Source organism: Chenopodium album, chromosome 23 (assembly GCF_948465745.1).
Source record: "Chenopodium album chromosome 23, dcCheAlbu1.1, whole genome shotgun sequence".
In the NCBI taxonomy this organism is placed as follows: Eukaryota; Viridiplantae; Streptophyta; class Magnoliopsida; order Caryophyllales; family Amaranthaceae; genus Chenopodium; species Chenopodium album.
This window is the reverse complement of record NC_137856.1, coordinates 13,929,892-13,956,642: the sequence shown is the minus strand read 5'-3', so window position 1 is coordinate 13,956,642 and position 26,751 is coordinate 13,929,892. Positions and strand designations below refer to the sequence as shown.

The window sequence follows — 26,751 nt, the reverse complement described above, 5'->3', positions numbered from 1 at the left end:
AATTGGGCAATTTGTGTGTCCATGACTTTATTATGGGCTATAATTAAGTCAATTTGTTGGTCTCTACTCTCCATATGCTTTTGCATACTAGTTAGCATCGCTCTAATTTCTGACAAGGCAGGGTCAGAAGATGTAGTAGGGGTTTGTGCTGGGGTTTTCAGGTTAGCATGAGGATGGTAATATTTCTGCTGTGGAGGGAGTGCTTGTTGTGGTTGTTGTGGAGGTAGAGGATTTTGAACATTAGTGCTACGGTAGGATAAATATGGATGGTTTCGGTAGCCAGGATTGTAGGTGTTGGAGTATGGGTTATTTTGCTTATAGGTTTGAAAAGCATTAACTTGCTCCATCGAACTCCTGCAATCTTGCTCATAATGTCCTACACTTCCACAATTTTCACAAAAATCATCATTAGAATTGTTAGTAACAGTAGAAACATTAGTAACAGAATTAGGAATGTCAGTACTAGGTTATCTAATTTCTAGCAAATAGATGCGAGCTGAGCTTGCAAAAGGGATACTGAATCAACATGGTGTTTGCCCTTATTTGCATAGCCTCTAAAATTCCCATATTGGGAATTATGTATCGCCATATCTTCAATAACCTGACCTACATCATCGACATTAAGATTCATAAATCTACCACTAGCTACGGAGTCTAGAATCGTTCTAGATGCATTCCCTAATCCATTGTAAAAAGCTTGAATCAACTGCCACTTCGCCAAATTATGGTGGGGACACTCCCTCTGCAAATCCTTGAATCTCTCCTAAGCCTCATATAATGCTTCATCTGGCTCCTGGGCAAAGTTCTGAATGGCACTTCTCAGTAAAGCTGTTTTCTCTACTGGGTAATATTTGTTATAAAAATTTAAAGCAAGAGTCTCCCAGTTAGTAATACCAAGTGCAGTTCTATTCAAATTATTAAAACACAATTTATCTTTTTCACATAAAGAAAAGGGAAAGAGAATCTCCCTGATCTGGTCCTGCGTTACCCCATTCTGCCTAATAGTATTGCAGTATTGACAGAAATTCGCAATGTGAAGATTAGGATCTTCACCCTTAGCTCCACTGAATTGCTTTCTTTCTATCATCGTTATAAACTGGGGCTTGATCTCGAGATCTGGTCTGGGGAAAGATGTGGAAAGTTCGTCAGGGACGGTTGCGAATAATCGCTAAGCTTCTTAGGTGCAGTCATCTCTAATTCTGAATCTGAAGGAACCTCCGAATCACTAGAATTAGATGGCGAATTTCTAGGAATATCGTTACTCCCAGAGCCCGCCAGGATTTGCCTATAAAGATTCTTCTGTCTATGAAAAGAGCGCTCGATCTCAGGATCTAATGGAATGTAACCTAATCTGGAACACCTGGGCATAAACAGAGAACTAAAAAGACAAATATGAGAATTACCTCAAAGAACTAATGTCCTTTGAGGGAAAAGAAAAATAATCTAGACTACAAAAACAATTAGAAATAAAAATAAAACCGTTTCCCCGGCAACGACGCCAAATTCTGACAGGCTAAAGTCGTATCACCTAATCAATTACCTAAATCCTCTAACTAAGTAGATAGGGAAGTAGGGTCGAATCCACAGGGAAACTGGTCTTTCTACTCCTAATTAATTAATAAGATCTAAATTATTAAAGTAACCAATTTGTTGTTTTTAATGTGAAACTATACTACGGAGATTGAGTTTAGGGAGAAAATCAATAATAAGAAGGCCTAGGGTCACAGGTTCACCAATAATTAATATTCCGAGATAAAACATAATAATCAATAATCAACATTGCACAAATAACATGATTAACAGGCTCTCGCAATTTATTAATTAATATAGATCTAACAGGCCCTCGCAATTTACTAGATTTAAGTTCCTATTGAAAATAGCCATTAATATCAAATTGACATCTGCTCGATTCATCAATTCAATATTGCTAAACATTCACAATCAAATTACATCTGCTCGATTCATAATCTAATTGCAAAGAATTAAAACAATTCAATAAGAAATTATCATGCAATATCAATAATCAATAATAACAAATTATCCCTTCATATTAATTATGGATCCCCATAAACCCTAGAATTAAACTACTCAGACATAATTAAATCTAAAACAAGCAAAGTAATTAAGTAAGACATAAGGAATTGAAGGAATGAAATTACTGAAATTAAATAAAATAGAAATCGTACCGAATCGACGGAATTACAAAGTAGTCAAGAACAAGGGAAAAGTTGAGATAAAAAGTCTAGAGAGAGAAAAATACTAAGTAGAGAGAGAAAGTCTAAGAGAAAGAGTAAGTAAAATAATAAGCCTAAAACGTACTTAAACAACTTCTAATCAAAACTCCTAAATAGAAACTAAGTGCTCGTCAAATCAAGCTTCTCCAGAATCACGCGCCCGATCGGGCTAGAGGCCGCCCGATCGGGCGCGCCTTTTTGCTCGCACTCTCTTCACAGCAGCCTCGCCCGATCGTGCTAAGCCACGCACGATCGGGCGCGCCTTAGCCACGTACCTCTTGTTGCTGCTCACCTTGCCCGATCGAGCTAAGCTTTGCCCGATTGGGCCCTTGCTTCTCTTCGAGGCTTGGACTCCGGTTGGGCTTAATTCCTCAGCCCAATCCGGATCTCCTCTTCGGGTCTTGAATACTTGGTCTGAATGCTTCGGTATCCCGATTGCCGAGCCCTTAATCACCGGCTCGATGACTCTAGCCGGCCTTGGGCTTCAATGATGGTCGTGCTCCTCTAACTCCCGTAGTCGCTCCATGAAAAACCCGAGAAAATGCTCCAAGGGTGCAATTTCCTACAAAACTCAACAAAGACTACGAAAACACTAGAAAGCACTAATTAGTAATAAAAGTGGCTCGAAAGAGCCATAAACACTACTAATTATGACCAACAGACGGGGGTAAATCACTATATAAAATGGACATATCATAGTGTAAATATGTAAAATCAACAATTAGCAAATACCAAATTGTTGAAATGGAAAAGGATAGAGAAAATAGTACCTTGTCAATCAATTTGTGCTGACAATGAAGCTTTGGCAAGGGGTGACTTGAATAGATGATGACTAAACTCTTATGAGGGAAAACATGGAGAATTTTGGAGAGATAAATGAAGGTTGAAAGTTTTTGGAGAGAGAAAATGAAAATGATAAAAGTATTTGGAGAGAGAAATAATAAGATGAAGCTTTTTAGAGGATAACAATGGTGATGATGAGTATAATTTTTTTTTCTTTTTAGCAAAAATTACGTAGTACTTTAATTGGGAGGTGGGTAAGGAGGGGGGTGTAGGTATCCCTACCTACAATGGGGTGTAGACATTAACTATTACTCCCAGCCCTGAATCTACTCCTCACATACCACAAGTTCATCAAATGACAACTAGAAGCCAACATGGTATTTTTAAACCAAACATACAGCATAAATAAAAACCATTCTTTAAGCGTTGTTACTACATCCATTTCCCCCATTCCTCGTAATCACACTCATGCTCTTAATGACCCGAATTGGAAAGAGGCTATGCAAGATGAATTTAATGCTCTTATTGAAACTAAGACTTGAGATCTAGTACCTCGTCCTTCTAATGATAATGTCATTCGTTCTTTGTGGATTATTCGATATAAAAATAATTTATGACGGTTCTTTTGAGAGTTGTAGGTGACGGGAAAACACAGCGGAAAGGTATTGATTGTGATGAGACGTGTAGTCCAGCTGTGAAACCGGCTACTATTCGGGTGGTTCCCTATATTGCTTTGTCTCTCTCTTGGCCTATTCACCAGCTAGATGTCAAGAATTTCTTTTTGCATGAAAATTTGAAGAAATCAGTGTATATGTATCAACCAATGGGGTTTCAGGATCCGGCTCACCCTGATCATGTTTGCCTTTTGCGTAAATCTCTCTATGGTTTGAAACAGGCACCTAGAGCTTGGTATCAACGGTTTGTTGATTATGTGGCTTCCATTGGTTTTACACATAACAAATTTGATAATTCTTTTTTATGTATCATCGTGGTGCTAACATTGCTTATATGCTTGTATGTGGATGACATTACTCACTGCCTCTTCAGATGCTCTGCGATCTTCTATCATATGTCTCCTTAGCTCTAAGTTTGCTATGAAAGACTTGGGACAATTGAGCTATTTTTTGGGTATTGCTGTCTCTCGTGATAATAATGGTATGTATTTGTCCAAAAGGAATTATGCTATAGAGATTCTTGAGCGTGTTGGCATGGCAAGTTGCAAGCCATGTTCTACACCTGTTGACACAAAAAGAAAGTTATGTGTCGATTCTGGAGCTCCTCGTGACAACCCTTCTGAGTATTGTCGTTTAGCAGTTGCCTTACAATACTTAACTTTCACTCTGCCCGACCTTTCATAAGATGTTCAACAAGTGTGTTTGTTTATGCATGCTCCTTGAGTTGGGCACATGACAGCTCTGAAACGCATCCTTCGACATATTCAAGATACGATTGACTTTGGCATTCATCTATAAGTCATTGCCCATATATCTCTTCTCATATACGGATGCCGATTGGGATGGGTGTCTGGACACACGTCGCTCCAACTCTGGTTATTGTGTTTTTCTTGGTGACAACTTGGTTTCATGGTCGTCTAAACGCTAACCTACGTTGTCTAAGTCTAGTGCCGAAGCTGAATATAGAGGTGTTGCTAATGTTGTCTCGGAATCTTGTTAGGTTCGTAATCTGTTGCTCGAACTGCATTGTCCTATCTGAAGGCACCTTTGGTTTATTGTGATAATGTGAGTGCGATTTATCTTTCTTGTAATCCGGTGCAACATCAATACACCAAGCACATTGAGATGGACATCCATTTTGTTCATGAGAATGTTCAACGAGGTGAAGTGCGTATTCTCCATATTCCTTCTCAGTACCAAAATGTTAACATCTTCACCAAGGGGCTTCCAAGCGTCCTTTTTGATGACTTTCGAGACAATCTGAGCATCCGTACACGTCCTGTTCTGACTGCGGGGGTGTGTTAGACAATATATTTTTTGTAATTATATATTTTATATTATTTTAGTTAATTACTATGTTAGCCTTAGTTAACCCTATTTACACTTTGTATATAACATTGTTTTGGAGAAATGAAAAAGGCACGACAATCATTTCTATCACTAACTACAATCATTGGAGTTGCTCTTAGTAGAGAACTTGGCAAAAGAAATAAATAAATAAAAAATAAATAAATAAAATAAAATAAATAAAAACTTATAGAAGAGTTGAAGGGTTAGTATAAAATTTGGAAAAAAAAAATTAAAGGAAAGAATAAGATGAAAGATCTAATGTGGTTGGAGTTATGAGGAAGGTTATGGAATTTAAAATTAAAGAGTTAAAGAGCCATCTATGGGTATTTTATTAATGTTTCCCCAAAAAAAAAAAAACAAAAAAAAAAAAAAAAAATTGAAACCAAACTCTATGTTAAGCAAATCAAACTTCTCAGTTCTCACCCATATACAATAGCCAATAAAATTTCAACAATAACTTAAGGAGATCAGCATTATATATCCAAACTATCTGCAAGAGCCAAATAACAAAATATGGGTCGCGGAGTTGGGTAACAGGGACCGGGCCCCAGCCCCCCTTAGCTTCACCCCTTTTTTTTTTTTTTTTTTGAAGCACCCTTAGCTTCACCCCTGATTATGTGTTATGCATGGTAATTCTAACTAGGTGCGAACAAATAAGATTTGAAACGAGGGTAACATTACTCTTCGTTCTTCTAAAGAAAAAGTGGATAGACCAATGAAGGATCTAACAAAATCAACATGTTATACAAATTGCTTATAAATTCTCGGAGTTGTAACTAGTATGATCCAATGGAACTAAACCATGAAAAGTGGATGCTTATCATTTATACTTCAGACGATCTATTCGAGTACTCTTGAACCAATGCCCCGAAGAGTGACTTCCTCTCAAGGAGACGAGATGGTGCATCGAATTCCTTTGCCAATCCTGTCCAGTAAAAACAGGTTAGAATTCCTCTCTATGTCAAACACAGATGTCCTTTAAAACCATTCTTAGTCACTTCAGTGGAGACTCAGCTTAGCATGCCAAACTCAGCAACAAAAACATACTTCTTATAAGCTAGTTAAAATTGAAATCATGTAAAACGATTTTTTTTAAAAAAAAGGGATAGCCAAATCTTAGCATCTTTATGATTAGTCAATCGTTTCCTAAAAGAAAATGCTAGCATTATGTCATACTTCGTACATACTACGTATATAGTAATGAATTAGAGCGAATGCCATAGAAGTGATAGAACGATTGCCAAAAAAAAAAATGAAGAGTTACCTGCATCGATGACTAAAACTCTGTCACAGTCCATTACAGTGGGTATTCTGTGAGCAATGGTAATTACAGTACATTTTCTGAAGTCCTCTCTAATGATATTTTGAATCGTAGCATCTGTTTGGGAATCAACAGAAGCTGTAGCTTCATCCATGAACAAAATACGGCTTTTCTTGAGCATGACTCTCCCTAAGCACATCAGCTGTCTTTGACCAACACTCCAATTTTCTCCTTCTTCCGTCACTACAAACAAATAAAGAGTAACTCAGCTTCGTCCAATCATCCTGTGCACATTTATCTTTAACTAACAGGTATATATATGCAATAGAGTATTTCTCAGAGAAAGATAGAGAAAGGAAAACCTGGAGCATCAAGCTTTTCAGGCTTTGCCGCAACAACATCCTTAAGTTGGCAACGTTCCAGGCTCTAAAAACACAAACATACCAAAAAGTTAGTAGGTCAGCTACATTGGTTAATACTACAATACAATCACTAAATAGAACAATTCGTAAGCTTTGATCAGAACCATTTTAGTTTCTGTAATCAGGTTTAGAACGGGTTCTTTTCTTTTTTTGTTAATCTGGCTCATGTCATGTGACAAAGTTTATTTAACACTGACTGTCATTGGCCTTTTAAAACCTTCCTCCTTTATCCAGGCTAGGACTGGTAGCGGGAAACCCACTAGTGGAGTTTTGTTGATCTGGCTCTCTGGTAAAAATACCCCTTCTGGAAATATTTACTTCTCACATACATATCTCACTTCTCGTATTTGTGATGACATGATTTTGTAGTGGTTTACATATCTATATGCACCCCATCATCTAGTTTAAGTTGTGGTACATTAGTATATGTAACTACAAATTTTAGACTATATTCTATATCATTCTAATGTGATTACTACTTAGGGCATGTTTGGATTGGGGATAATATATTAAGGGAGTAATAAAAGTCAAACTTGAAAAAATATAAGTAATTAGAGGTGTTGTTGTAGGAGGTATGGTGTTTACAAATGACATTAGGTAGTTGTTCCATGAGTAAACAAGAGAGATGGAGGAATTATTACCGTTATAATAAATATGAGGGTAATAGTTACCCACCCTCCCCCTAGTGTAACTATTACCCCCAAAAATGAGTCTTTTTCTTCACCTCATACCTTTCTCCGTAATTTTTCTTACAAGCACAGTACACCCATCACTATCTCCTCCTTCCCTATTTACTTTCATTTTGCTTTGTTTAACTTTTATTACCCTAGTAATACATTTCTCTCGATCCAAGCATGCCCGTAGAAAGGGAATATTAGAGAGGATAAATATATACCTTCCATATCTCTTCCTCGGAATAAAGGCCAAGTGGATCCACATTGGTTCTCACAGTTCCTTGAAATAGTACCGGCTCTTGTGGAATGATCCCAAAGCGAGACCTTAGATCATGCAGTCCAATCTTGCAGATATCGATGCCATCAATTATTATCTTCCCTCCATAAGGTTCAACTAGCCTGAAGAATACTTGTATAAGGGTGGACTTCCCACTCCCTGTGCGACCAACAACCCCAATTTTCTCGCCTCCTCTAATTCCAAGTGTGATACCTTTTAGCACTAATGGGGTGTTTGACCGATACCTTACCTGTTCATGATTGCAGGACATTCATTCATTAGGGAAAATTTACATGATTGAACAAGAAAATGCAAGAGCTTAAAACGTAAATACCATATTTTAAACAACCACTATAGAATTTTCAAATATTAACGCTTTGTTTGGATAGCAAACAAGGAAGGAAAAGAAGGGGAGGGAAAATGGAGGAAGGAAAGGGCAAAGAAAGGGAGGGGGAGGTGAGCTCCATTTTCCCTTTAAATCTCTCCAAAATTGGAGAGATTATGCTTATTAAAGAGAGAGGAAAAATGGATCCCTCCCTCTCCTTCCCCCAATCTTTTACCTAAACAAGAGAATTTATCCCCTTCCATTTCTCTTCTCTTCTTTTTTTTTTTTCATTTCTTCCTATCCAAACAAAGTGTAAGGGTGACATGTCGTAAGAAGTTGGAGCTTACTTGTAAGTCCTTTAGTTCAATGTTGCCATGAGTTGGCCAGTTTGGTAAAGGCTTGCACTCTTTGATCTCCCATGCTGCTTCAGATGGGACTTTGATGAACTGCTTCATCCTCTCAACCGAGACCATTTTATTCTCAACAAAGCATGTCATGTATATCGTCCAAAACAGAACAACATTGAGAGTAAGCCCGTAGGAAAGAGAAAGACCGACAAACTCTGTAGTACATCAAAGTTTACACTGTGAGTCTCATAAGACAAAAATTCATACTTAGAACTCGATCTTCACTAAATAAGGCTAAGCTCGATTTTGAGTTACTTGTACTTAGAACACTTGATGGGATTTTCTTAATTAGTGCTTGTATTACCTGGTTTGATAATACTGCTGGGCAAAAGAATCATGAACAAAGTGGAAAGACATAGGATTACACATCCAATGAACTCTAAGCGGAAACCTAGCCACTCATTTGCTCCAGTAGTGTGGAAATCCATCTTAAGGCTTGTGTTAACCTTGTCAATATTATGCTTACAGAATAAGGCTTGCCTCCTGAAGCATCGGATCGTCATTACACCTGAAACTGTTTCGGAGAAATGATGGATGACAGGGGATTTTGTGATTGAACCTAATCGAGTCAGTTCACGTGAGTTGGCTAGGTAGTAACCCTGCATATATACATTCCCATAGATCTTGAATAAATATGTTGTTTATCAAAGGAAAAAAAAAATAAAATAAAAATAAATAAGCTGATTTGAATGCAGAAACTTCATAGCAAGACATACCCGATACCAAAGATTCAACCATATTGAGGGAACTAGGAGGATAACTGTCGGCCAGGCATATACGCATGTGACCACTAAGATGCTCACCAAATTGAAATACATTACAATTGTCATGCCCAAAAATAAGGGAATTGTTAGATCAAGATTGGTTTGATCAGTTGATGCCTGAAATAGAGGGACGTACTAATTAGACCAAACATGAAAGAATAAGATAATTGGTACCACTACATCAGAAACAGCAAGCTACAGAATGATGATGGGATGTAGGATGAACTTACCCGATTTAGAATTCTTCCGGAAGGAGTAGTATCAAAAAACGACATTGGAGCATGTAGGATGCTGCCAAGGATCTGGTCGAAGAAGCCCTGAGCAGTTTTAAGTCCCAAAAAAGTTATAACAAAGGCTCTAGCAGTCACTAAGAGACATGATATAATCCCAACAATGAAATAGACCATAATGAACAAGCGAGGAGTAAAAGTGTGATCTTCTGAAGTCTCATAAGCTAGCCAGTAATCACTACCAAACAATGATACAATCCAGAAGAGAGATACGAGTACCACTGCAGCCACTCCCCACCATCCGAAAGCTTCTGTAGAGTACTGCTTATACACATCTAGGTCAACCTTCCCAACTTCTCGTTCCTCATCTTCAATGAGCTTGGAAGTTCCTTTTTGAGAATTTGTTTTACTTAGAGCTTTCTTCTCGGACTTGACTCTTTCTAGTAACTTTTTTTCGTTGATTGGAGATTTTGGTGCTTCTTCTTGCTTGTCCTCAGGCATATGTGAGCTTGTCTCTACAAGGTCCATGGAGGTTTGATAGGAAGCCACGAGAGCACCAAAATCCAAGCCTGCTTCAAGAAGCTCATTGTATTTTCCAGATTGTACTATTGTTCCATCTCGCATCACCTAGATATTGCATTGCATACATCTTATAAATACAACATGACAATTCTTATGAACTTATCTGAAAGCAATACAACCGTAAATAAAGCTTACAAATATATGATCCACATTGTGCAAGAAGTCAACTTGATGGGTTACTAGCAGAACAGTTTTGTCTTTGAGAGCTCCCCTAACGCACTCCTGAGAGCATTAATAAATTCAATTAGCTTTGTTTGAATGTGTTTGACTTTCATTTTGATATAACGTAGATTCATATAATTATTTGACAGACCTTGAAAATATCTGAACCAGTGTGTGCATCTACAGCACTGAAAATATCATCCAGAAGATATACATCACCATCCTGATAGATTGCTCTGGCAAGTTGGATCCTTTGCTTTTGGCCACCGCTCAGGTTGATCCCACGCTCTCCAATCTCAGTCTTGTCACCGAATTCCATAATTTCCAAGTCTTTTTCCAAGCTACATACTCTAATAACTTCCATATATTTCTCTTTGTTCATTGGTAGACCAAATAGAATGTTTTCTTGAATTGTTGCATTCTGTATCCATGATGTTTGGGCTACGTATGCAGTGGTACCACACACTTTAACCTGCAAATTGATGAAAGGAAAGAAGATTCATAATTATAACCTTTTTAAATGATCCATTATCATCTAAGAGACTAAAAGGATGATATTGTACTTGATTATATCCTCAAGGCCAACATTGCTTCCTTATATTTAATTGAACAGTGAGATAATTATATAAATCAGACACTGCAGGGGAGGGAAATGACACAGTAATAGATGAATATTAAGATAAGACAATGAAGATACACTCTTATGCCCTGTTATCAGAAGAATTGCTTGCATATATCTTTATACAGTAAGAAACCCGATAGCTATAAGAAACTGCATATGAGAATATCAATAGCTTTTAAAATAGCCAAATTATCTTCAGAAAGAAAATCCTGTTAACAATGTTACTTGCTCTTTCGTTGAGGGTACCATAGATAAAGGAAGTTCCCGTAGAGTATAAAAGCATAGCAATGAAAGCATTATATTGGACATACCTTTCCAGAGATTTTGTGCATTTCACCTAGAATTGCAGCTAAGACAGAGGATTTTCCAGACCCAACAGTGCCAACAATGGCGGCCAATTCACCTTTCTTGACCTGAAGATTCAACCCTTTCAAGGTTTCTTCAGTTGCTTCATCATCCCAAGAGAAACTCCCTTGATTCACCTCAACAGCAATGTCACCTTGACACCCTTCATCTCTCTCCACTGACCCTTCATTTAGTTCTAAGCTCATCAAGTAGCCATCCAATCTTCCAAGTGAAATCATTGCCTGAGAAATCTGTATCAAAGACTGAGGAAAGTTCCTGACTGGCTCCTGCACGATCTTCATTATCGTAGTTACTGTAAATACAGTACCAGCATTAAGATTCTCACCCATCCAAACTGCAACTGCGAATGCAAGAACAGAAAGTGCAGTAGGGGTGCTCCAAAGCACACTCATATTTCCAGAAATAGTGTATGAAAACTTGGACAACCATCCAAATTCAAGCTCCCGGTAGGATTGGATTCTTTTCTGAAAATAGTCTTCCCATGCTTGAAACTTTATGACCCTCATATTGTTTATCATTTCATTTGTTGCTTTAAGCCTAGAGTCTCGGTTTTTCATGACTTGGTACTGAAAGACATTGCACTTCTTTGTACGTACCATCACGTATGCTAGAATCACAATAACCCCGACTAATGTTGCTATAGCTGAAACACCCATGTTAAAATATAGCAAAGCCAAGGCAGCAAAAAGTTGCAGGGGCATAAGCCAAATGGAATGCAACTGATTCATCAGATCACCTAGCTGTTGAGCATCAACCGCCATGTAATTCACTATTTGACCAACCCCGTGAGCCTGCCTCGAAGAGCAAGATAGCTTCAACCCCTTTTTATATAATGCAGTTATAAGGGTGGACCTTATAAGTAACCCAACTCTCTGAGTATGGAAATTGAAGTGATGGGAACTCAAGACTTCAACTGTTTTAGCAACTAAAAGGGTTATCACAAGGTAATATCCTTCATAAGGAGAGCTTTTGATTCCAGAAGTAAAATCGACAAAGCTTTGGATAAGTACAGGACCAATATACATCACACAAAGCTTTATAAGTGCAAGAAAACCAGTGTACAAAACACTCGTCCAAAAGCACTTGAGCAAAGTAATTGCTACTGGGTGCTTTGTATGCTCACTCGGGTTAGGCCATTGTGATTCAAAGAGCTCCGACATCCTCTCAGCTAGATGATCAGGAGGAAGTGAAGGAACATCTTCAACCTTTAAAGGGTTCTTATACCCTTTATCCATCAAAGGGTTCATCCAAAGCCAAGTAGTCTTAGAAAACAAATTTGCCTTCCAATAATCACTTACATTAGTATCATCCTCAATAGGCTCATATAATTCTGCTCTTCCATTCAAACCATTTTCTGCCTCTTTAATAACTATAATCCCAGAAGATGTTCGAGAGGCAGCTATTATCAGATAAAAAGAAAATGGAAGGCTTATCAACGAAAACACATCATCCATTTTTATATATGAATCCAACTCCTCAGAAACTGACACTATTCGAGTCAGACCCGAAATACTAAACACTAACACAAGCACAAACTGAGCAACCCAATAAATCCTAAGCGAAATAGGATGAAAAGTAGCATGAAATCTCTGTTCATGAACAACAAGAACAAAAATTACTACTTGTGTTAAGGCTTGAACTACCCTAAACAGAATTTCAGTCTGTTTCCATGATATTGGCCTAGTAATTCCTTTATTATCACTCCCCACAAATGTCAATATGCTCAAAACAACATATATAACAGCAAGTGAAGCAGATGAAATCAAGGAAAATCTGAACCATAAATTAATCTTGACATCAAATCTATTTTGATTATTGTTTTCTAACAGGGGTTTATTGATTGAAGAGCTAGAAGTAACATTTATATTACTATTATCATCCCTAAAAATAAACTTCGAAACGAGTCTATAAATAACAAAGAAAATCAAGATCAATAAAAAGAAGAAATCAATGGATGAAAAAACAAGTCTTTGAGGACATGGAGAGAAGAAAATGAATCTTAGCCATTGAAAAACTTGCATGAAAGTATCTGAAGGTTGAATTATGTTGTTGTTTGAAGCTGAACATTGAAGAGTTGTGAGCCAAGAATCTGAAGACATGATTACTGGGTTGTATAAAAGAGTGAGGAAATCACTCCAAAATTTTCCCATCATAAATCCCAAGTTTCCCCTACAAAATCAGCAGCAAAAAAAACAGGGAAAATATAAGTTATTTATATATACTGTATGTCAATATTACATTGAGCATATCATAAATTTTTGATGTAATGTGAACTGAACAATAGCAAGAAAGAAAGCGAGGAAAACATGCTTACATTGGTAGATTTGTTACTCAGTAGTTTGTTAATGGGAATAAAATAATGAATTCATATTATAATGATTAATGAATGACCCTCGAGGCTCACGGGGTTGATGCTGATTTCTCGTCAATGTTTGGACGTGTGCACAGTACACACTACCCCTCGGCCCTCGCTTTGTTTAATACTCCTCCTGGCCTAGTCCCCACGCTTTTGGTTTAATAAAAGAGGGATATAAACTCATTGGACCAAAGTGTAAAGTAGGACCTCTTTTTAATGTTTTATACTTCAATCATTTTTAAATAAAGGAATTTTTTTAATTTTTAGAATTTTTTTTTTGGAGAAAGGAATTATTATTATTTTTTTTTTTTTTTTTTTTTTTTTACCGAAAGATTAAAGCTCCATTAATTAAGGGATAAAGTATCCGAAAGAATATAAGGGGAAATCTCACATGGACAGTGATTTACCCACACTTGCTCTACATCAAACGATACTAATTTAGTGAGGTGATGGGCAACAATCTTCCCTATTAATTTGTGACCAATTGATAGAATTTAAATGCGTACAAAAATCTAACACATCGTCTAAAATATTATCTAGGTCCGTTAAGAAGGTTGTTTATTTATTATTATTGTATGGGTAATGTTGTATGTAGCCCTAAGGGCTATATATAAGCATTAAATATAGTCTTGAAAATTGTATAAAATTAGGAATTTATGACAAAAACACGCGTAAATCAGTGTTATCAGTGTTTATATTTTGATGATTTCATAACTTTTTACGATTTTTAAGAGTAAATTTAATGCTTATATGTAGCCCTAACGGCTATGTATAACATTTTCCTTATGGGTCTTTTTTATTTGGTACGCAATTTCTTTTTGGATTTCACATGATACCACTATACTGTGAATTTATTATTCCTTGCCATAACATTCCATCAAATTTTCTTTGTATTTTTCGATTTAGGTGTCATGAAATTTGTTTGTTTATGGTTTTAAAGGGATGTTTAAGGTCTTAAGGTTCAAATTTGAGGTCGAAATTATTTAAGAAAAAACCTTAAATGTCTTAGTTTACGTGCAAGTTTAATGTTTCGATTTGCATAGTTTAATTTTTTTCGCACCAAAATAATGTTCGTTTATAGTTTTGGAGATCATTATGACCTTTAACGATCAAATTTTGAAATCATAAATTAAAAAAATAAATAAATAATAAATAAATAAATAAATAAATAAACAAAGGGCCACAAATGTTGTAAACTAGTGTTTTATTTAACGAAAAGTTATAGTAGAGAGCAAGATAAGGGCTAAATACAAATTACTCAATTGAGAAACCCAGTATGTTTCTCAAGAGATTAAAGTTGTCTTTTTAGCCAATAAAATAGGTAACTTTTTAACCAATAAAATAGGAATAATAACGTAATTTTATGATTTTCTCTTTCCTTTTTTCACAATTCACTGTCATTCCTATTCTTTTCCCTCTACCCTCTTTCTCTCTCCTCTAGCTATACTCCACTGAAGGAATTTTGTCTTCGATAAGTTCAATTACTAGATATATCAAGGATCACTATTAATGGGCAGATTATGACATACCATGAAAGGGTTTGGGCTAGAGTAGTTTGATTAGGGATAGAACTTTGGGCTTGACATGGAATCTTATTTATAGATATGATCTATAAATAAGATCCATGCCTATCGTTGATATAAGACACAATTAACAATCAGTAAATTGTGACACAAGGCAACAGTTTTCCCAAACCCTAAACTCCTTTTTCTCTCTCCTCACTCACGGTCCTCCCCTCTCCTCACGTCCGTACGGCCGGCGCCCTTTGGTGGTGGTTCTTGGTGTTCGTCATGGTGGTTCGCGGTTAGTTTGTCTCTCTCTTCTCCGTTAAAGGTTGATTGAAGTGTTCAATCACAACTAACTAGCATTAGTGGAGGTTTAATTTGTGCCCGTGAACTACGTACAGGAATCACACTTGGGTTCTTTATCTCCCGTTGTTCTTGCTCGATCGCACGTGGAATCACGCTTTAAAGCTACAATTATATGTTCTTTATGTGTTATGCATTGATCTTGGTGTTTAGATGCTTATGAATATGATTCACGCAATTCCGCTTAGAGTATCTAAAGTCCTATAAGCTAATTTAATTTTAACAAAAGTGTTTTGTTTAATTTAAATTAAAATTAAAAAAGGGGGAATTTTGTGGGGCAGCTGCGGCTGGGTGGTGCAGCCACGGCGGCTGCCCCAGGTGGGGGTCCAGGAGGGAGGGGCGAGGTGGGCAGCAGGTACGGTCATCAGTAGTAGCAACAGTAGCACCATGCAACAGTTACGCGGCCCTACTGCTGCTGTGCGTCGTTGCTATGTAGCGTACACCTTCACAGTGTACGGCCACCGTGGCTAGCTTCGGCTGTCCACACCACGGTGGCTGGCGCAATTTTCATAAAAAAAATTTATATATTTCTTTTTTTTTAATCGGATTTTAAAAGGATAAGTTTTAAATTTTGAAAAGATAATTGTCAAAATTATAGTTGTTAATTTTGATAAGTTTTGGATAATTTTGGGTAAAATATTCTGTGTGGATAATAATTGATCAAATAATGATATAATCTCATAATTATTTTAGGATGTAATTGATTTAAAATTATTTGATTGGCTAGGCAATTAGGATATAGTTTGGGAAAGCATGATGAGTGATTTATTATATGACACTTTATAATATATTATGTTATTTATTGCTATATATAGATTAGTATGGCCCATAGATTCTAAATACGACCTGCCCATCATGACGTATTGTTGTAATCTAAATACGGTTGGCGTACCGTTAAGTATTTTTGTAATTTATTTTATTTTATTTTATTTTATTTAAGTAGTAGATAGAATAGAATAGTATTACAGGTTATAGTTGATCCAAGAAGCCAATGGAGTGAAGGCCCAAAGGAGCTAGATGGATGAGATCCATGAAGGTTCAAGTGGGAGATTTGTTTTTACAAGTTTTCTTAGGATTAAGTGGACATACTATGTTATGCTTTTATTCCTGCATTAGCAGAGGGTGCATGTTAGATTTTATTGATGCTTGTGATGATGCGATAGAGTTCACTAAACTAATCAAAAACATAATGAATCTATGTCCCGGAATATTGAGGTTGCTTTTCCAGTTAAAAACCCAGTAAACCTTGATATTTAAGATAGGTCATGTCAAAGCTGGGTGTCATTTTTATTTTGAAAGAGTTGGGTAAATCAAGTTTTACATTTTAATTGGTTATACTCAACAAAGTTACCTAAAGAGTTTAGAACCTTTAAGCAAAGAGTAATAATTAAACATTGATGGTTAATTATTCAACCAAGAATTACAAAAGTTGTAATCAGTAAAGAGTTTATTCACCTTGAAAATGTAATGGTTGGTGGTAAGGCCAAAGTTCGGTCAATTATTGCATCAATAAAGGATCTTGAAACACTTAATTCAAGATAGGATCACTTAAATTGAATTGAGTGTTTTAAAGTTACCTATTTAATTTGTTTATGGTACTTTAAATTTGAAACATAATTGAATTTTGCATTTATTAAATATGTAATTTTTCGTTCTAATTTTATTTTAATATATAATCTCCTCCATTGAAAAATAAAGTTGAGGAACGTTCTGAAAAGGATTAAAAGATAATCCATAAACCTATATTCTAATTTTGCTAAGATTATTGTTTTATAAGGCAAGTTTTAGAAACCCATACATGAGTAAAATGCCAACACATCTTCATTTTGAAAAATATTTCAAGAGATATAATGTGATGGGAGGTACAAACCCTCTAAAAGAAAAGTATAGAAGTCCAATAAAATCTCTTATTTTCAATATGATTGAATAAAAGAAAGTGATTGGAAATCTCTATGGTCAAAAGTTGATCAAATGACATTATTCTTCATCCATTTCATATAGAGTTAAATAGTTGATTAAACTCTAATATGATTAATGATAGAATAGTCTTAGCCAAATCATGAAAAGTGCTTAAAGTAGCAAAGTATCATTTTGAACCTAAGAGAAATGTTTTAAGTGGCTCAAAGGGAAAGGTTTAAGAATATATGAGGGTTGCTTTAAGAAGTTATAGGCCAAGAAATGCAAACAAATTGCTACTTCTCAAACCTAGAGCTACTTACATGCTGAAAGTTGTTATGAACAGCAAATGTTTCCAATTAAATGACCGATTCCAATTGATTGGAAACTACCTCAAACAGTTGGAAGGTAAAAGAATTGAAATGTTCCAATTAAAGAAGTATATATATTATAAAAGTTGATTTAGCATATTACTACTTCTTGAACATGTGATGTCATGTTTAGTTCTCTCTCATTGAGAATGTGGTTGAACTAAATGAAGAAGTTTGCTCAGGGAGAAATGATCTACAAGTTTAGAAGTAAATGTTGCTACTTCACAAGTAGAATCTACAAATCTGGAAGCAAAAGTTGCAACTTTACTAGTGTGGAACCTATTTTTCACCTTACCTAGTTATTGACTAGGATTAAATAAATGTTATTTAATCTTGCCAATATCAATACATACCCATTTAATGTCAGTAATGACTGAACATTGAAAATTCAAAAACATGGAGTAAATATTATTCTATGCTTTATTGAGTCACGATACGTTTTGAAAAGCTAAAAATAGGTTTGAAAACTCTATATTGTAGATATAGATAAACCAGTTCTATATGTAAAAATTTGTCTCTAAAATGTCAAATGATTTGAATGAAAAATGAATATTGCATGTAGAAGATCCAAAGTGATGGACTTTCAATATCATTAGATTATGAATCCATTGATATATGTAAATATCATTCTAATTTGAAAATTTTGACAAAGTCACCATTTAGAAAAATGATGATGCAAACTCGAGGTCTAATACATATCGATGTAAGAAAACCAAAGGTTCAGTAATTAGAGACGGACAATGAAACTTCATTTGTGATATGATCACTTATACTTAGTTGAAGCTAAAGTGTAAAAATTTTGAAAAGTTCAAAAGGATCAGTATAGTTTCAACTTGACAAGAAATATATACACTACAATATGATTGTAAAGGTGAAAGTTTGAGTCAAACCATTTACTTGGTAATATATTTAAAATATTGCGATATGATCGTAATAATGAGAATTAGAGCCAAGACCTTGATAAGCATCCAAGAGTTGTGAAATCATTTTACTACAAACTCCGAAAGAAAACCTTATGAAGTGTCAATGAAAAAGAGCTACAATCTGTATGAGATATATTTTGATCATGGATGAAAATCCCCTATCTTTCAACCATTATTCAGGGAATATACTTTTAAGATGAGCTACAAAACTAAACAAAACTCCATATGTCAAATCAAAATGTAGCAAAGGATTCATATGTGATATGAATAAGAAAAGTTCTTATAAAGTCTTTCTACAAAACAATAAATGAAAGGTGTATTAAATCGTTTGATACACGTTCGATATGATTCCTATACAGAGCACGGGATACTACTACACAAGTCATATTTAGCACAAAATGTTTGTTGTTCAAGTAGATGCCCTTATGGAAAACATGTCATTTCCAAAAGGTCAAGTGGGAGTAGTATAAATCTAAAAAGAGTTCAAAAAAAGCAACAAACAAACATGGTTCAAACCATGGTTGGTTCACCCTATGCTAAATATGCATCTTCAAAAGGCAAGTGGGTGTATAAGAATCTCAAAGAGTTTGAGAGCCTTGAAAGAGTTCAAGAAAAGTTCATTCGAAAATCTTGAAGAAATTCGAGAAGTAATCGAATAAAAGCAACAATATGAGCATGATTCACCTCATGTTTTAAATGACAACGCATGGTCTCATTAAGTGTAATGGAAATAATAACCATGTGTTGAAAGTAGTACATTCCAAGTGCACATCCTATATTATTGTTTCTCATTGAAAAACTAAACAAAGTTGTTGTATAAGTTTCAATTGTTGCATAAAAACCCACAATGATGACTAGCATATGTAAAACTTAGCCAAAGAAATATGATTGCATATTGACTAAGACAGTGGCGGATCTTCATACCTTTTCTTTTAGGGGCCGATATATTCTAAGATAGAATGTACATAGTATATATACAAGACTTAATGTAAATAAAGTTAGTTAAGATAAACATAAAAATACATTTCTCCCGTACTTGTACTTTAAATATCGTAACAATTGGACATTCCACCTATTCACATATCTTTCATTGACCATTAACTGTGAATTATACATGAGAAATACATAGTCATGTAAAAATTTATTAGATTAATCTTTTTTCAAACCATTAGTAGTGACGTCTTAATATAAGTATATCTTCAAATTATCGATTTGATTTTTTTTCTTAATATTATAAAATTAAGTACATTAGTGATTTATTAATGATTGGTTATACTTTTTGTCAACTTAAGATTGACTACTCAAAACAATTAACTAAAATTTCAATTTTGTGTCAAAAAACATGTATATAAATAAATATTTAATATTTTAACCTTTTTCTGTCCATTGGTATACAAATTGCCATGCATTAGATTCTTTGATTTTCAAAATTTTCCAATTGCTTTAGGGGCCAAGCCCACACAAGCCCCAACAAACATCCACCACAAATATTCATTTTATAACATGATGATTATGCAAGTAAAAAAGATGATTTAACAAGTTATAACTCCAAGTGATTTAAAAACTATGAAATCTGAAATAGTAACTAAGTTTGTAAGCAAGTGTATGACACTTGATTAATTTGCCTAATTGGGTGAAACCCATTATAAGCAAAGCAGACAAGAAAGAAAAGTGTTTTCTAAACGAAGCAAATACTTGATAAAGAATTTAACAAATTCATAGTATGACTATGAATGCGATGAAACATTTACATTAGTCATGTTGCAAAGATCTATTAAAAATATTTTAGTGATTTCTACCCTGTGAGATTTGGTAAATGGATTTCAAAACACTTTATTGAAACTGCTTGTGAAAGAAGATTTGTATATGATACAATCAGAATAATTGGGATGCATAAAATATCCTCTAGTGGATTAAAATTAGCATCATGGAGTTAATGTTCTTAATTTGTGAGTTATCATATCGTTTGATGTTCTCGTAAAATGAATAAAAAGGTCTTCTGTATACAAGATGTTTAGTGGGAGCTATAATCTTCTTACTCTAGTATAAAGAGCATTTATCCATTACAAGAGAGTCAAGTACTCAAGTGATGGTTAATGCATTTTGTATGAAAACCTTAAAGAGAATGATGAGTACATTTGGGATACAAGATCTATAAAGATAGTTTTTGAAGTATGTTTGAGCTTAGTTAAGAAACTTATATTAATAAAATTTCTATTAGGTTCAACAATGAAAGGAGTTTCAATCCCATGTAACATGACACATTGCTTAAAGATTCAATGCTTTGAGAAAGGTTGATGAAATTAAGGTTTTTAGTGATGATCCTTATGCAGTTTGCAAAGGATGCATCATGCATGTCATGGACGATACTTGACTATTTGTTTCACGTATTTTATAAACAACTTATGATAGATTTCATTCAAAATCCAATGTAACGTTGGAATACAAATTAGAAATTCCTAGTTTCTTGAAAAGGAAGAAGGAAAATTCTTAGTATATGGAGATGAATATTATTATAAAATTTAGAAGTTGCAAAATTCATGTTCATGAGAATATCTCATGAATTATACTTACTAAACACCTTCCATAACCAAGGTATGAGAGTCATACAAAGGTAATTGGATTGAAGCAAATTATGTAATTTAAGTTGTGTATGTTTTGAGAAAACATATCACATGAGTAATACATCAACTTGCAAAATAATGTTTATCAATTGAAACAAAGTTTCAATCTTATTTAATTATGGTTTTTGTATTAAATAAAATGTCCAAAATAATTATGGATTGATGGGCTCATCAGGTTGATGACCTGGTGAATGAAACCCCATGGGTGAACAAAATCCATATATTGTTTAAGTTCCTAGTTCGAAATTATTAAAATGGACACAAATGATTTCAATTCAAGGACTAGCATGTAAGATTGATTGGATAGCGCAGTTTCATGGGTTATAGGGGCATAGTGATGATGCTTGGTCAATCACATGAATATGCATGAATGATGCATGATCGAACTATAGACCTACTTTGAAGTTCAAGTATAGAGCTTTCGGATATATTAGTGGATTCCTTTGACATGAGTGGAACATTGATTCTATTCGATGATTGTCTTAACTGTGGTGCATTCAAACGTCATGCCGTAAAAAGGGGGCTATAAAGGTTGTTTCCTGCTTACTTCAAGAATTGAGTGGGAGCTTTGTTTACGACAAGATTGGATTAAGTATACCTATTAAAATAGGAATGTGTCTTGGCCCCTTAAAGAAGGAGAATTCAGAATATGCATGGCCGTGCTCGAATGAATTACATAATAATTATTTGTTTTGTAATTCTAACTTAGATTTTAAGAAAAGATTTATAGATTAATATGATCATGGCATGAGATGCAATCATATTATCAAATCGACGCACATTGACTTAAGGAATATGAATATTGCGCACTTGTCTCAAACAAGTGGGAGATTGAAGGAATTATGTCTTCGATAAGAGCAATTATTAGATATATCAAGGATCACTATTATGGAAATAATCAGTTCTAACTATAGGGTCGTCATTTTCTGGTGCTAGATATGGCAAATGATTTTTAGACTAGTTAAATGGTCCAAAGCCCAATAGAATGGATCCTATGAGGTCACACAACAAGGGTATTGGGTTAAACAAGTAAAAGACCCATTAATAGGCCTCATGATATTATGACATACCGTGAAAGAGTTTGGGCTAGAGTAGTTTGATTAGGGATAGGACTTTGGGCTTGACATGGACTCTTATTTAGATATATTCTCAATAAATGAGATCCATGCCTAGGATTGACATAAGACACAATTAACAATCAGTAAATTGTGAGACAAGACAACCAATTTTCCCAAACCCTAAACTCCCTTTTCTCTCTTCTCACTCACGGTCCTCCCCTTTCCTCACGTCCGTGCGGCTGGCGCCCTTCAGAGGGTGGTTCGTGGTGTTCGTCATGGTGGTTCGTGGTTCGTTTGTCTCTCTCTTCTCCGTTAAAGGTTAATTGAAGCATTCAATAACAACTAACTAGCATTGACTAAGTAGAGGAATCATACTTGGGGTTCTTTATCTCCCGTTGTTCTTGCTCGATTGCACGTGTAATCACGCTTCAAAGATACAATTATATGTTTTTTATGTGTTATGCATTGATCTTGGTGTTTAGATACTTATAAATATGATTCATAAAATTCTGCTTAGAGTATCTAAAGTCTTACATCCACCACCATCAACACTCCCTACTACACAACCACCACTGTTCTGTCGTTCTAATCCCACAACCTAACATTGCCTTGCCACTCCAACTACCCGACAATTAGCAAATACTTTCCTGTAAGTGGTTAGTATGCACCCAATTTACATACTATGCTACTAGGGTATCGTTTGTTTGACTAATCAGCTTGACTGGCAATACCTCTACAAAGCGACAATCCATTGAAGCAGCCTTTGAGAGTTCTTTCCACCATTGAAGCAACTTCTGAGTTAATTATCGAATTTTTAGTTTCATATTCTAGTGGCTTCACCTCCGGACTTGGCCACTAAAAATGGCTGGTTGGGGTTAGTGAATATAGTGTTGTTTGGTTATTATATGAGATTTTGGTAAAGATACTGTCATTGTTACATTTAGAAATCAAGAGGAAATAAAGAGGTAGAGGGGTAAGTTAGTATTATTCGAGAAATGACCTATGTTTCTCAATTGAGAAATTATTGAGGCTCGCTTGAGAATAATAATTCCAGAGGTACCATGTGGACTAAAAATAAGAAAAATGGGTACCTAATGGAAAAGCCAAAGAACAATGGTACCAAAGAGAAATTATGCCCCACTTTCACATTTGTGAAAATTTAAAAATCTATAAGTTTGATTCAATGGGTATTAGAAATTTAGAGACATTTCATCATATAAGTAGGGAACAATTTGCTAGAGATTTAGAGCCATTTTATCATATAAGTAGGGGACTCACTACCAAAGGGAATTCACTACTCTTTGTCATATGGGTATTTGTTTGATTGTCTTAACATAAAGTTTGTAATTTATACATATTGATAATCAAAGATATTTTTTGGAAAAATTGTCAGTTTCTACCCACCTAATAGAACTACTCGCTTAAAATTTTTATCAAAAAAACTACCCAAAATTCAAAAAGTTTGACTAGAACTTACCCATTTTGGTCATCCGACAACAAAATCCGGCGAGTGGGGCTCGCTTTTGTTTTTCCTTCCAAAACTTAAGCACAAAATGACAATTCACACAATTAAGAAGCTAAATAAGTGAATTGAACACCAATTTAGAAACATTACATATCTCTTAATTAAACTAAACACTCTGCAAACAACTTAATTAAGAAGTTGAGGGAATTAAAGGTGTAGGTGATGGATGGTGCGAAATTGGAGTTGTGCAATGCTTTGTCGGCAGAGCTTGAGACTTTGTACAAATTGGAGAAGTCCTATTGGTATGCTAGAGCTAGAGCTAACGAGATTCGTGACGGAGACAAAAACACAAAATATTTCCATCATAAGGCAAGTCAGAGAAAGGCTCAGAATAGAATAAAGGGTCTCAACGACGACAATGGTGTATTTTTGAAAAGCGGGTGGACTTAGAGTGTTTGATCTCTTCATATTTTGCCAATCTGTTTGCAACGAGTTCCCTGACTGGCTTTCAAGGTGCGATGGAGAGATAGAAAGGGTGGTTACTGAGGATATGAACATAATGCTTGACTGTGAGCCGACTGCAGAAGAAATTAAAAATGCTCTTTTTCAGATGCACCCTAACAAAGCTCCCGGCCCCGATGGTATACATGCTCTCTTTTTCCAAAAATTCTGGCATATTGTTAGTCTTGATATCATAGCTTTTGTGCAAGGTTGGTGGAGGGGGATGTGAATTTGTCGGAAGTAAATAATACTTGCATTATGCTTATTCCAAAATGTGATTCCCCATCTCATAATTCGGAATTTAAACCCATTAGCTGTTGTAATGTAATTTATAAAATTGTGTCGAAAACAATAGCTAATAAATTGAAGGGTATTTTGGATAAGATGATCACCCTTAATCAAAGTGCATTCATTCCGGGTCGTCTTATTTCTGACAATGCTCTTGTAGCTTTCGAGATTTTTCATGCTATGAAGAGGGGAGGGAGGGGAAAGATGGTAGCATTGCTTTGAAACTTGATATGAGTAAGGCCTATGATAGGGTCGAGTGGGTCTTTCTAGAGAAGGTAACGAGTAAGATGGGTTTCTCGGAGGCATGGAATTGTAGAGTAATGAGTTGTTTGCAGAGTGTTCAGTTTGCGTTCAAGATCAATGGGCAAATTTCTAGGTTTGTTACCCCATCTAGGGGTCTCCGGCAAGGTGATCCTATTTCCCCGTATTTGTTCCTATTATGTGCTGATGCTTTTTCTACTCTGATAAACAAAGCTACTAGAGATGGTTTAATTCATGGTGCCCCCAGTGTGTCACATTTGTTCTTTGCCGATGATAGTATACTTTTTGCTAGAGCTAATACTCAAGAGTGCTCTATGATAGCTTATATTATTAGCCAGTATGAGAGAGCGTCGGGCCAGAAAATTGATTTAAATAAAACTGAAGTGGCTTTTAGCAAAAAAGAAACTGTTGAGCGTCAGAAAGAAATTGTGGACACATTGGATGTTAGAGAAGTTGAAAAGGCATGAGAAACATCTTAGTCTACCAACGATTATTGGTAGATCGAAAAGAGCTATTTTTGCAAGTATCAAGGAGCGGCTCTAGAAGAAGTTGCAGGGTTGGAAGGAAAAGCTATTATCTATGCCCGGAAAGGAAGTGATGATTAAAGCTGTAGCTCAGGCAATCCCAACGTATATGATGAGTATTTTGAGGATCCCCGATGGTATTATTGATGAAATTCATTCTGTTTTAGCTCGATTTTGGTGGGGTTCGACGGAATCGAGGAAAATGCTACATTGGCAAAAATGGGATGATTTATGTAAACCAAAAGTTATGAGGGTATGGGTTTTCGCGATTTGAGGGTTTTCAACCAAGCTTTATTGGCTAAGCAATGTTGGCGGCTCCATCATAATCAAGGTACTCTCCTTCACTCTATTTTGAAAGCGAAATACTTTAAAAATTGTGACGTGTTGGAGGCTAGTAGGGGTTTTGATCCTAGTTACACTTGGAGAAGCATGTGAGGTGCGAAGTCATTGCTACTTGAGGGGTTGAAATGGAGGGTGGGAAATGGGAGTAATATTTCGGTTTAGGACTCTGCTTGGCTGCCTTGTAACTCTTCCGTATGTGTGCCAACACCCTTGCAACATAGTGATTTGGGGCTGCGTGTTTGTGATTTAATTGACCATGAATCTATGTCTTGGCGTGAAGATGTGATTCAAGATAATTTCAATGCAGTTGATCAGGCATCGATTTTGTCTATACCTTTGTCTTATCGTTCTACCAAGGATGTTATGTATTGGTGGCCGAATAAGGATGGTGTGTATTCGGTTCGCTTAGGGTATTGGCTGGGTAAACTTGGTCCATCGAATGCGCAGTCTCATGCTCGTGATGAGGTGTGGAGATTGATTTGGGGTATCAAAGGACCTTCGAAGCTTGCACATTTTCTGTGGATGGCGTGCAAGGGTTTCCTAGCCGTTATAGAAAGACTTCATTACCGGCATATGGTGGAGAGCAAGGTATGTTCAATTTGCAGCAATGGTGATGAATCTGTGATTCATGCCACGTTTGAATGCAAGGCAGCTTTGGATATTTGGCCAGCAAGTAATTTCTCTTCGTTAATTAATCAAGCACCTTCTTCGAGCTTCAAGGATAGACTTATATGGATAGCATCCAAAATGAATTGTGAGGAGGTAGGAGCCTTTGCTACTCTAGCTTGGGCAGCTTGGTGGTGCCGTAACATGGCCACTTTTGAGGATTGGTCGGGCTGTGCTATTAGTGTTGCATTAAACCTGTCAAAATCTGTCTTTGAGTATGGTGAGTATGCGAAAAAATGTGTTCGGGGGCAGAGTTTAAAGGGGCTTCCATCTCCCACTTCTTGGTCTCGGCCTTGTAGTGGTTTGGTGAAGGTAAACTGCGACGCTCACTCTGGGAATGCAACAAGCCTTGGTGCTGTGATCAGGGACGAATTTGGGAACATATTGGTTGCTGCTGTCTGAAAAGAGAAAGTAAGTTGGCCCCCTGAGGTGGCTTAAGCTGCTGCATGTCGATTCGGGCTTCAAATTGCTACAA

General features: G+C 35.8%; 1 protein-coding gene and 1 non-coding gene across 2 annotated transcripts; one reads left to right on the top strand and one right to left on the bottom strand.

Moving 5' to 3' along the window:
* Positions 1–719: 719 nt before the first annotated feature.
* Positions 720–826, top strand: LOC145609842 (small nucleolar RNA R71). The gene has a single exon (XR_014106123.1). It is a non-coding gene; the product is annotated as a small nucleolar RNA R71 (small nucleolar RNA).
* Positions 827–4,999: 4,173 nt separating this feature from the next.
* Positions 5,000–13,568, bottom strand: LOC145607847 (ABC transporter C family member 4-like). Its single transcript, XM_081663443.1, has 12 exons — positions 13,448–13,568; positions 11,079–13,302; positions 10,297–10,617; positions 10,119–10,205; positions 9,402–10,028; positions 9,124–9,288; positions 8,712–9,006; positions 8,348–8,562; positions 7,620–7,925; positions 6,665–6,728; positions 6,306–6,545; positions 5,000–5,966 (listed from the first exon to the last, which is right to left on the bottom strand). Coding segments are annotated over exons 1-12 (4,647 nt in total). The 5' UTR covers positions 13,450–13,568; the 3' UTR covers positions 5,000–5,865.
* Positions 13,569–26,751: the final 13,183 nt, after the last annotated feature.

Bases quoted from the DNA above. Each gene is read 5' to 3' on its own strand.
- LOC145607847 (XM_081663443.1), bottom strand. The intron at 9,289-9,401 runs GTAAGTTCATCC...CCTCTATTTCAG, and splicing joins CCGGAAGAATTCTAAATCGG to GCATCAACTGATCAAACCAA. The intron at 6,546-6,664 runs GTTTTCCTTTCT...ATTTGTTTGTAG, and splicing joins TGAAAAGCTTGATGCTCCAG to TGACGGAAGAAGGAGAAAAT.